Consider the following 12,385-nt stretch of genomic DNA (forward strand, 5'->3'; position numbering starts at 1 on the left):
GTCGAAACACCACTGAGGCTAAAGCAAAAGCCCAGTTCATAACTGGATTTCAAGGAGGTGCCTATGGTGACAGCAGAGCAGTGGGTGCTGACCCATGAGATCCTAGCTGTGAGCATGTCCATGCTGCTCAAAATAACAGCTTTTATTAAACCTAAGAAAAAAACAACACGCAGGCAGACCCCAGGGCTAGGGAGGACCGTGGTAAAAGGAGAAACTGACGGCAGCAGAGACCTTTAGGGCATGTGGCCAGGCTGGCAGCTCAGGAAAAAAACAACCTCCTCAGTCTCAGCTCGTCCCGAGCCTGGTGGGAGCTGCCAGCCTGTAGATGTCTTGTGCCAGGAGAGTCATAAAAGATGGTCTGGGCTGATGCAACATCCCAGAGGCCAAGTAGAGAAAACCAGAGATTTTTATTTATTTTATTATGTTGCCAGGAGGGCTAGGTGGTTTTTATCTCAGTGATCATCAAAGATTAAGGGCAATAAACTGCCCCTGCCAAAAAATAAGCAGACTGCAGTGTGCTGTGTGCTGGGGCAGAGTCCCATGTCACCAGCACCTCCAGCAAAGAGCTCTTGCTCAGCACTGGGAGTGCAAATAACCAATCAGGACTGCAGCTTAGCAAGGCAAACAAGATGTTCCTCTGTCAGCACACAGCCCTGGTGCTGCAGGAGGGTGTTGGGAGGTGGTTGTGGTGCCACTTGCTCACAGGATGCTTCCAGCACCCACCCCCCATGGCTCCCTGTGGCTTGGGTGGGCAGCAGGGAAAAGCACTGGGGGAGAGATTGGAAAGGGATGGGGGAGGCATTTTTGCAGCCATGGTACCAGGCATCTCATGTCATCTCCAGAGTTTGCAGAAAGTCTCAGTGGTGCCTATTTTTTCCACCCAGTCTGTGATGCAGGTGGGTGGCAGAGCTGTGTGTGCATACAGAACACACTGATTACACAGGCAGAGGTGCCATATGAGGGGGCTGGAGTCTGGCTCTCCCACCTCTCCTCAGCATCGAGGGCATCAGCTTTGCAGAAAGCTTTTTTTTTTTTGGTACAGCAACAACAGCCAGAGGAATCTTGCTGGGCCCCTCCAGGACCCTCTGGTTCCTGGTTCATATGTCAGGGACTCCTTGGGGCTTCAAAGCAGCAACAGAGTAGCATTCAGAAACACTTTCTCAACCTCGGGGGAGATGCGTTCCTTGGAAACTACTATCCCGGAGTAGAAGAAAGCCTACGGTAAGGATTCAGAGATATCCTGTTAACTCTGAACACAACTGGCAGACTGATGAGCATTGCCTTCCCTTTCACATCCCTGGATTAAAGTGGGGTTGTCCCTCCCCTCAGCCACACCAGCAATAGCATTACTGCAGCTTCAGCTGCTTTCAGGGGCATCTAGAAGATGTTCTGGCTCATCCAGAACATCTGGCATCGCTCTTGTGCCACTGTGCCCACGCAGAGTCCTCTCGGTACCACAGACCCCCTGATGGGTAACAGGAGTCTGAGCCAGTTTTGGGGCTGCTTCACCTGGACACCAAACCAGCCCTGGAGTGAGTGTGATGTTCTCCAGCCCCTGTTTACCTTTTGTATGGATCAGCTCTGGGACAAACCCTTAAAGAAGGGAGCTTTCTCCTGTCCTGGGGCCACACAAGAGCTTTACCTCCCAGTTACCTACAAGCAGTGTGCTGGGGTCAGCAAAGGGATCTGTCTCTCATTTTGGGAAGGCACATTGCATCCCAGAGACTCTTGGGCTCTCCCAAACTGCTCAGATGTGTCATCTTTAAGCTTTTGTTTGTTTAAAAACAGCAGGGAAGGCTGGACCAAGAGTGGAGAGCATTTCACAGACAGTCTGCCTACCACAAGCCTTCAGGAGCTGCTGACACACCTTCACTCAGGAGAAGTCACCCGTGTGGGCAGAATACCGGCTCATGGACAGGGATCTCCATTAGCACAGGGTGGGAGAACATTTTCAATGGGGAAACTGAGGCAGCAGGGCACTCAGGCTGGTTTGTTAATTGTCTGAACTCTCTGAGGAGGCCAAGTTCTCCCCTGGGACCTGACAGATTGCACCTTTTGGCTCTAAACACGGTCCCAAAACACACATGGGAGCACTATCAAGTCTAAACCCTGACTTGGTACTATGTATTAATCTTTACTACCATGAGATTTCACCACATTTACAGGCTTACCTGAATCCACACCATGGACATGATTCTCAATAATTTATGAAAGGGGGAAAAGAGTTGCCACAGCATACAGCAAGTGCTGCAGCTTTCTTCTCCTTACTCAGATAGCCATGGGAAGTGTAAACTCCTCTTCACGCCTGCATCAGTTCCCATCTGTCATGCAGGCTGCAGTTTGGGTGCCTTCCTCTTCAGGACAACCACAGACTGCTTTTTGTAAAAAAAAAAGTAATTTGCTGCAGCTGCCTCCTTCACTAAGCACATGAAATTTTAAATACCTCAGGGGATCAGCTGTGCAACTGGGTAACAAAGGAGTCCATGTAATTTCCTTTATAAACAAGAAGCGTGCATGGCATTTCTTGGTGGGAAAAGATTATGAGCAGAGACTGTGTTTCTATACATTGCACTTGTCACACTGCAATAACAAAGACACTCATCCAATATATATTAATTAGTTATGGAGCACCACTTGCTCCATAAAAAACCAGAAGTCTCAATGTTTTCTTCAAATTTCATAATGAAGTGTTCCTATGTAAAAAACTATACCAATTCACAGGTCATTAAAGCTGTTGGTTAATTAATCACTGAATCCATTGCACACTGATGAGGACCATGTTAGGACACCCAGAGGAAATAGGCAACTTCGTCCAGGTCAACGGGATAGTCAGTGAGCAGCACTGGGGTCTTCTCAAACAGCTCCCCCTTGTAGCTGCGCCACTTGCCCGCCGGCAGGTAGACATCCCGCTCCTGCTTGCCCATCTCCAGGACAGGTGCCACCATGAGGGTGTCCCCAATGAGGAACTGGGAGTCGATCCTGTGAGTGGCCTCGTCGCGGGGCGAGATCCACCAGATGGGACGGATGATGGGGTCGCCCGTGTCGGTGACCTCCCCGGCCAGCTCCAGCAGCAGCGGGGCCACCAGCGACTCATGGAGCTCCGTGAACTTCTGGGCGATCTCCAACACCTCCTTGTCGTAGAGCCAGGGCGGGATGGAGAACTGCATGGAGGGCATGAAGGCCGACAGCTCCAGCCACCGCACGTACAGCTCCCGGTCGGGGATCTCCACTGCCCCCTCTGTCTTATTGGGGAGGAAGTTCCCTCCAATCATATCTGGCAGCACAAATGGGTACCCCAGCATGCTGATGGTGAGCACCGTGGGGATGAGGGACTTGAGGCCGAGCTCGTAGCCCCAGACGGAGTCCCGGTCGATGATGCGGAAGAAGCAGGAGATGTTCTGGGACTGGTAGCCCACCCGCACCTCGGCCAGCTCGTAGAAGGGGATGGCCATCTCTGTGTAGCGCCGGGACCAGATGCTGGGGTCCGAGAGCGGCCGGAAGGTGCTGAACTGCTTGGGCAGGTAGCTGGTCTCGCCCGCATCAAACTTGAAGGACGAGATGCCGTACTTGTGTCGGAGCTGGCGCAGGTGGCTCTGGAACCAGTCCCGGGCTGCTGGGTTGGTGAAGTCCAGGATGGCCCCAATGCCATTCCACCACTCCACCATGGCTGGCAGCCGCCCTGACGGCTCCTTGATGAACAGCTGACGCTCAATCCCCACATTAAAATTGGAGGAATCTGTGTGTATAAAGGGATGGATCCACAGAGTGACCTTAAACCCATCTTCCCTCAGCTTTGCAAACATCTCCGTCACGTTGGGGAACTTGACAGGGTCAAAATCAAAGTCCCCATAGGCTTGGGTGTACATGTCATCGATCTCTATGTGGCTGCAATTAAAACGGTACTTCCTGATGTTTCTTGCAAACTGCAGAATTTTATCCTGGTTTATATCTTTCTTGTAGAGTGCCCAGGTGGACCAGATGGGGTATCGGAAGGCGTTCTCAGCAGGGATCTTGGAGGGCTTGTTGAAGTACCTGCGCACCATGTACTTGTGGATGGAGGTGATGTCGGAGCCCACGCAGACACGGTAGCTGAGCTCGGGGAAGGGCGGCTGCCCCGGCAGGGGCTTGTAGGGCGAGTCCTTGTAGCGGGCCTGGAAGAAGAGGGCGCGCTCAGTGGCGTTGAAGCCCAGGTGGAAGGGCACGGAGTCGTTGATCTTGATGGCCGCCGCCTTGGAGGAGAGCCAGTAGCGCTCCAGGATGCCGCCAAAGCTGTCGCGGAAGGAGTAGACGTCACTGGTCACGTAGGGCACGGGCTCCTGGTAGCCGGCCAGGCGGATGGGCCAGTGCTGGGTGCTCATCTCCGAGCCCCCATACCAGTGGGCATCCTCCCAGAACATGGTGTGCTCCACCGCCGGGCCGGCCGCCAGCTCCTCCCAGCGCACGCGGTAGCACATCACCGTGTCCTTGGGCTTCACCGTCTGGATGAAGAAGTTGAGCGGCCCCCGGCTCGACCGCGTGCAGCTCAGGATCTCGCCCTCCTTGGAGCACGACTCCAGGTCCAGGCTGCCCGAGCGGAAGGCCAGCCGGAACACCACCTCCCCGTGCTGGTTCCTGATGACGAAGCCGTCCGCCCGCAGGTCCATCAGCTCCGTCTTGAGCCGCTCCGCCTTCCGCAGGGACACCGTGTAGTAGCACCAGGCCACCACCGCGGCGATGAACAGCATGAGGCCCAGCAAGATGGCCCCGAGCATGGGCCTCAGCTCCTTGGAGGGCTTCTGCTTCACAGGTATGACATTTTCAGGCCTTTCTTTGGCAGCACCCTTTGGAGCATTTCCATGTTTTCCCAGGCGGTGGGTAACCCGACTGTCCATGACTGCTTTGCAGAAACTTGGCTGCTGAATTCTTTCACTCCAACTGGTGGACAGGAAATCCTGGATGTTGCAGGCAGGTGTTCACAGCCTCCTTTCCAAAGCTTGGCCACTCATATCTGCAATGTTACTTCATGAAACAAAGGGCTATAAACACCAAGAAACCCAATTAAATCTTACTGAGGGCCGCAGCTCCTCTGCTCTGTCTGCAGCCCTGTGGCTCTGGCTCACTTTGCTCTCCAGTGGCAGCCTGTTCGCTGGCAGCTGGGCTGAGCTTTTTTTGGAGCAGATCTGTGCCAGGATTCCCATGACCCTCTCTTGGCTGCAACCTCGCTGCATCCTGCAGAGCAAGGATGAAGGGATGAAAGTCAGACCACAGCCTGGAGGCTAGTGGGGCCAGGGGAAGTGCCTGGTACCTGAGCGTACAGGCTAGACTTCACAAGCTGATCTGTTTTTACATTAATTATAAGCTGCTGGATTTCCCCTCCTATCCACAACTTCTCTGCTTCAGACAGAGAAATGCTGCGCTGAGGTCTCCAGCTTCACCTGCTATTCCCCACCACCCTCTGGGGATGCAGCTGGTGAGTGATGTTTTATCTCCCTGCACTTTGTTCCTTTCCTGAGCTGCATGGAGATGTGGGTTTGTGGGGATGTGTTTCTCTGGGGCAGCTGGGCAGAGCCTGCCATGCTACCTCAGAGCCATCACCCCAGGACAGCCCCTCTTACCCTGGCAGGGGCAAAAGAGAATGTTTCCCTACATATGTATATCTGGTTTTTATTGTAATTCAGTTGTCCTAATTTATTATAATTCTGTAGCTCCTGGGCTTATGCCAGGCAAGACACTACAGTGCAATAGGGATGGAAGATATTTTGGTACAGAGCTTGAGGACAGGTTAAATTGAAGTTGTTGCAAGACCAGGACTATATTAAAACCCTGTTTTGTTGAGATATGCACAGAAGGTGACACATGTTCCAGCTGTATCAAGCATCACCAAGCCAGCCTGTGCTGCACAGCTGAGTATCCACTGCCAACAAAAACACAGGCAGAGGAAACTGAGGCTGGAGGCTCAAGGCAATACACTCTGTGCAGCTGGGCTCACAGCTCCCCCGGCCCCATCCTGGGATCTGTGTGATCTGCCAGGATGCAAATTTGCAGGAGCAGCCTATATGGAAAGGTGAGAAAAGAGCCAGCTTGCTTATCCGAGCTGTGCCCAGCAATACGTGCTGGGTGTATTTACCTGTGTCACCATGACATCAGTATCTAAGTATACAGAGATGATAAGCCACCCAGAGAGCCATTAACAATGCCAGAGGTCACCACCTTTGGGATCGATCAGAGCAGATCCCCAACTGCCCAACTTAGCTGCCTGGCTGGTTTTTGTAATGCATTCTTGGGGTGAGTGAGGCTTTGCTGAGAAAAAGAGCTGGAGTGGACAAAAAGCATTCCCAGGCAAGTCCTGGCTGGCATAGGGAAGTGAGAGAAGGGAGGTTACTGCTGCCCCCAAAAAATGGTGATCCAGGACAGCGGTGGATTTGGAGAGCAGGCTGGGTTACATGCACTTGGGGCACTCTGGCAGCTCCAAAGTGCTCAGACCCGGCAGCCTCCCCTGTGTTGGCCTGGCTCCTGACACGGCTTTGAATCCAGCTCAGGTGGTTTACACTGAAACCCTTGTGTTTTGGCAAAAGAACCTTTTCACTTTGAAGAGATTTTTATATGCTGTGTCGGTCCTCAGTTGCCGACCTTGGAGCTTTCCTCTCCTTCTTCCTTCCTCCTTTCTCCCTCCCAAACAGCCTTGAGACAGAAGTCTCCTCTGAAATGAGCTGAACCATTTTCCAAGGTGAAAAAAACAAGGAACAGAAAGATAGGCTATCCCTTTTCCTTTTTTTTTTTTGTAAATATTAAACAACACATAAAAAAACTCGAAAACACAAGGACATCATGACTCAAAAATCTCTACAACAGTAAAGGACATGAAGAAAGTTTCCAAGCTTTCTATGTAGTGATTTCACTCCCTGATACTTGCTTTAAACGTCTCAATTTCCCCAGGAGCAGAAGACCAGTGGCAGAAAAGTGGAATAGGAGGGAGCCAGGACTCCTGAGCCAAGCTGTCCTGTCCCCAGGGTCTTTTGAGTTTTCCTAACTCCTGTGGGATGCCAAGTTGGTATTCCAGCCCTGCCCCTCACAGAGAAGAGGTGAGGTGTGGGTGGTCAGAGGGAGTGCAGGCACTGGCACATCTGGAGTCAGCACAGCATGAAGCTGGGACTCCCAGGATAGATTGCACCAGGCAAAAGGAATTTCTGAAGCTGCCCTTCTATCCTTCAGGACTTACATCTCATGAGATTCTTAAACATCTGCAGACCTAGCTGGCAGCCTGATTGCTGCCCAGGGGGGATGAGAGGGACTCTTGACAGAGGGTGCACAGAGGTGACCCAGAGTCCAGATCCAGCCCTACCCTTGCTCCATTCATGGGGTTATGGCATCACAGTGTTCCTAACCTGTGACTAACTGGTCCTTGCAAAGCCTCTCTGTTCCAGTGAGTACTTTATTAACCCACACAAAGTGCAAGTGCTTCCAAGCAAGGATGGCACAAATGCTCCTGTAGTGCCCTGAAAGCCAGATGTCCCAGGGATACAGACACTGTTGTTTTATATTTGGGCTGGTTGATCAGGTCTGGTATGGATCTGGTATGGACTGTTGGTCCTCCAGGCTGAAAGAAGCCCGGATTCCTCACCCCAAGGATCTAAGCATGCACAGATTAAACATTGACATATCCAGTGCCGTGACATGCAGAAAATGAGCCAGGACTTTAGACTCTCTTACAGGTAAACAGAAGCTTCAAGAGTTTCAAGAGATGAAACACGTCAGCCAGCTCGAAGGGCAGCTACACACCTAAATCCCTCAGTGCACCTTCCCCCAGAGTCTCCTTCCTCTAGACCAAATCTGTCCCCATAACCCCGGTGACAGAATCCTCAGATTTTCACCAATCCAAGATGTTTACCTACCTGCTGGTGCAAGGAGACCATCACTCATCAAGGAACCCATCAGGAGACAATTCTTTCTTTAAATAGAGGGATAGTTTTCTATATTGAAATTCTTTTTGTTACAGGTTATCAGACACTTAGCAGTCACTCTCGGGTGCTCAAAGGGAGCATATACAATGTATCATAGCAGAAAGCTCCATGGATAGCTAAACATAATAAGTCATAAACAAACTATTGCCCTGTCAAACTCTGCAAGAACTGATTAATCATTTACCAAGCCCTTTTAGAATGTTTAAAATGAACCTTTTTAACAGAAAACACACACAAAGTAGAATGCAATTCCCATCAGCTCTCATTTCTCACAGAAGCCTGGCAAACATGTGTGTCATATGGGGGATTTATTACTAAAAGGGGCATGGGGGAGGTTTGCTCACCATTTTTCCTGTGCATATAGATGATGTGAGAAAAGAGGTGTCTGCTATCACTGCAGCCAAGGAGGGAGAGCCAGCGTTATCTTATGAGCTGCCACAGATTAGCTACAAAGCCAACAAGGCTTAACACGAGGTGGAAGTGGCTGGGGGATGGATGCAGAGGGTGAGGTGACATTGCCAAGGACACTCTGCAGTCCATGTGGTGCACGCAAGGGCACCAGCATCCCTGCCACCAGCAGCCAGCACTTATGGAGCACCTGGAGCAACACAAGGAGGTGGAGAGGAGGGACATAGTCAGAGTCCCTCTCTTGGAGTGGTGCAGGACCCTGCTCCACCTGGAAATATTGTCCTAAAGGGACAATATCAGCCACAGTGCTGAGTGCACCACTCACCCCAGCTCTGGGCTTTTTGCAATTCCTGACAGCTCCAGCAAGGGTGATGACTGGCCTCACCACCTTGGCCCCTGGCCCATGGGGATCTCCCCAGATCCTTAGGTTGAAACAGGATTTTGTTTTACATTAACCCCGTATCAGCAGCAGAGTTTGACCTGCTGGGGGGGGCTTGTGGCTGTATCCTGCAGGGATGCACCAGCGACATGGAGAGACCCGCACCAGCTCACACTCAACAGACCACTCTGAGCAGGTCTATTTCTGGAAGCCATCCTGATCTGAGGGGCTCTGCCGTGCTCCCCATGGCTCCTGATGCCTGGAGGGTTTTTAGCTCACCTCAGTGTGAAGGTGGCTGCACAGACTCTGCTCACTTCTGCCTGCACAGGGTGCTGCTGCAAAGCTGATTACCCTGTGCAAGCCTGACAGTGCCATAAGCCCCCCGGAGTTTCACAAATCCAGCTCAGGTCTAGAGCAAAAATATTACCTGGTTTTTTTCGATATCCAGAGAACTCCAGTCCCTCAACACCAGGAAAGAAATAGAGTTTACTGCACAGATCTTTCATTCCTCATTGCTATAGGAGCAGGCAGTGAAAGATCCACTCCTGTCCTCTTGTATGAACAAACTCCTCCTTCCAAAGACAGTAGAAAAAAACATTGCCAAATCAACTTTTTCCCTATTTCAGAGCTCTCTCTGACTCCTGAGCCTGCACGCAGCGTCCAAGTGCTGCTGCTAGTGGCCACGGCATCCCACTGCATGCTGAGTGCCGCTTTGCCCACATCCTTGGGAAGGAGCTCCATCTGCTGAGCCGGTGGCTCAGGCTGAGTCCCAGAGAGCATTGCCAGACTTGTCCTGGGGCTGTGGGGTGACAGGTCATCAGGCATTCCTGGGGTAGCACTGAGATCATCAGACCCTCTTGTATCAGGACCAGTGCTAGTGAGAAGCTCCTGGGAGTTTTTGAGGTGCCTTCCCCCTGATGGAGAAACAAACTGAGCAGAGAGCCATAAGCAAAGTGCAGGTGAGGGGAGAAAAGGTCCTTTTGTGCAATCATGTGAGCAGACTGGGGGAAAGTGGAAATACAGGAAAAGGAGGAATAAAAGGGTGCTGACATCTCGGTCTTCTTTGAATGAAGTCAGTGAGCTGAGCTCATGTCAGGTGAAGGAAGAAGCCAGGAAGTGACCTGGGTTTCAGTTGGGCTTTCTCCCACTTAGATCCAGGCTCAGCTGGAGGCTCTGCTTGGAGAGGGAGCTCCTGGGAGCTGCCTGCAATAGCAGAGAGATGAAGAGGCTCAGCTCTTGAAAGGGAACTGCTCTTGGTCACTGTTTTCTTGTGACAATGAACCAAAGACCCACCATGAGGGCAGGACCAGTTAGGTCCTTGAGGGAGGCTTCATGCTCTGCATGGGTTAAGCCAACTGCCTGCCAGAGTGAGGGGTCCTGGACAATTCATCTCATGCCTGCCCCTGTGGGACTTCTTGTGGCACTGATGCACACTCAGTGGGAGATAAGGCTCTCAGGCAGACTGAGCACATCTGCTCTGGGATCCCCATGGTCTCAGCCTGCTGCTCACATGGGACCAGGAGCAAATCTGCAAGGACACATCTAAGCCAGGCATCTCTGGAGCTGTTGCTTTATCCCAGACCAGCTCCACTTCCCAGCCATGGGAGAATTTTGGTATGTAAAAATACCTTTTTCCTTCTGCATCCCTTCTTGGAGGTACAGGATCTTTACTGTGGTTATTTTCATAAATATTCAATAGCAAGTGCTTCTCTGTGAACAAAGGTTTCACCGCAGAGAAAACCTGCAATAGGCCAGAGAGCTGAAAAGAAAGCTAATGAGCATTTGCACCTTGCCTGAAGGACATTACCCAGGGAGAGAGGAAGATTTCACTCCTAAAATACCAAACAAACAGGGAGCCCCTCAGAACCCCAGTCCTTCTCACCCTGCAGACCCAGTGCAAGTTTTGCCATTTCTGTTCTGGGATGACAATAAGGGTACAGGATTGAACTTGGATTTTAAGCTGCTTGCTGGCATCCCCAGTGTCCTAAAGTACCTTGCTGGCTCCAAGACTGAAGTCAAAACCTAACAGATGGTCATGCTGTTCCTGAGCACCCCGAAAGTTTTAGGCTGGTGAAATGTTTGTCTCTGCTTACTCCCCAAGCTGCTGTGTGCTGAAAAGCAGTGCCTGTCCCAGACCAGACAGGGCTGCATTTGAGTGTCTGGTGAGTGACCCCGGTGTCTGAAGATTTGGTGGTTAGTACCATGCCACCATCAGGAGATGATGTTTCACTTGATGGTCGCTTCACTCTGATTAAATTCACCATGAGCTGCAAAACGATGAGAAAAAGCAATGCACCCACCAAACTGACGATGGAGACAAGAACAAGGCTGTTCCATGGGACTTAGTTGGCAAGGACTAACTGACATGGAAATTACGTGGCCGAGAGCCAGCAATTACAGGACTATCCTGCTCCACGTGGGAGAGGCCACAGCTGGAAAATAGTTTGCTGTCTCCTAGGGACAGCCCAGGAAAGGCTGTGGAAACTATTTGAAGAAAGCATCCCTATGCATGAGGCTGTACCATGCCATAAGCAAGGCAGTGCACTGGGGAAGAATGGGCTCTAAGGCTACAGAGCAATTGCATATGCAAATACTTTCTTGCATTTAAAAGAACTAAAGCCAAAATCGTGTCCTGAAACCCTAAAAATCTCAGTGTCTGAGGTTCAGCTGATTCCTTTCAGTCTGTGCTGACAGAAAGACTGACCACTTTTCTCCAGGGCTTATATAGGGCATTGGTTTCTGGTTTGGGGTCTCCTCACTCTGGTGTCAGAGGTTTGTTCAGTAGCAGCCTGAACACCCTGCATCTCATTAAGGGATTGCCAAAGCCATAAAAAAAGGTTTGCCATTGGATCCCTCAGGAGTTCGTAGCAGGACCAGTGGTATTTAATATCTTCATTAATGACACAGAAGATAAGATGAAGACTTTTCCTTCCATTCCTTTCTTTCCTTAGGGCAAGGAAGTGAGTATGGCTTAACAGCAGGTTAACCTCTGTTAACCTGCTTCAAATAACCTCTGGGTTATTCGAAGCAAGAAGATACCCTTCAAAAAGCTCGAATCACACTCTGGAGAAGAAAACCCCCTGGATTTCCTGAAGGTGTTGCACAGAGTTTAAAAGACCCTCAACAGGAAAAGAGGGGACTCAGAATAAGAAGGAAGGTCCTGGCAAGATTAAATATCTGCAGAAAGAAGGGAAGCAGTGGGAATGGGATTGTGATCATTCTCCTCAAGGAGGTGACAGGGCCTTGCCCAGGGCAAAATCTGAGCTGCTTATCATGCAGAGGCAAAAAATCTGCTAAACATGCTGGGATTGGGAAATCCTGGGCTGGAAAAGAGTAGGGGACACACTATCTTCTCAGTTTTCGCTCAGCATCCTCTGTGGGACTCTGGTGGATTCAGGCCTGGGGTTACACCTGTAGCCTGACCCTGCATGGTCCTTCCCATGCCAACCCTACAGCAAAAATGCCTGAGAGCCCCTGTCTGCCAGAAGGAGGACAACCCCAGGCACACACAGGGAAAGGCTTGCTGGGTGCTTAAAAGCAACTGCAACTGAGTGGATTGGGATAAATCTGGGCTTTAGGAGCTCCAAGGCAAACTTCATGGCTTTGGGCAGATCACAACCTCTCCATGCCTCTGCTTCCCTTGTATGAAACAGACAGA

General features: G+C 51.0%; 1 protein-coding gene across 1 annotated transcript; it reads right to left on the reverse strand.

Annotated features, from left to right (window-relative positions):
- Window positions 1-388: 388 nt before the first annotated feature.
- On the reverse strand, window positions 389-5,087 carry LOC127478594 (myogenesis-regulating glycosidase-like). Its single transcript, XM_051804486.1, has 2 exons — window positions 2,172-5,087; window positions 389-1,216 (listed from the first exon to the last, which is right to left on the reverse strand). Exon 1 carries the CDS (start codon window positions 4,869-4,871, stop codon window positions 2,781-2,783), a length of 2,091 nt encoding a protein of 696 aa, XP_051660446.1. The 5' UTR covers window positions 4,872-5,087; the 3' UTR covers window positions 389-1,216; window positions 2,172-2,780.
- Window positions 5,088-12,385: the final 7,298 nt, after the last annotated feature.

Source organism: Manacus candei, unplaced genomic scaffold, assembly GCF_025592945.1.
Source record: "Manacus candei isolate 608988 ecotype Guabito, Panama unplaced genomic scaffold, ASM2559294v1 h1tg000061l, whole genome shotgun sequence".
Taxonomy (NCBI): domain Eukaryota; kingdom Metazoa; phylum Chordata; class Aves; order Passeriformes; family Pipridae; genus Manacus; species Manacus candei.

Bases quoted from the DNA above. Each gene is read 5' to 3' on its own strand.
- LOC127478594 (XM_051804486.1), bottom strand. From the start codon at position 4,871: ATGGACAGTCGGGTTACCCACCGCCTGGGAAAACATGGAAATGCTCCA.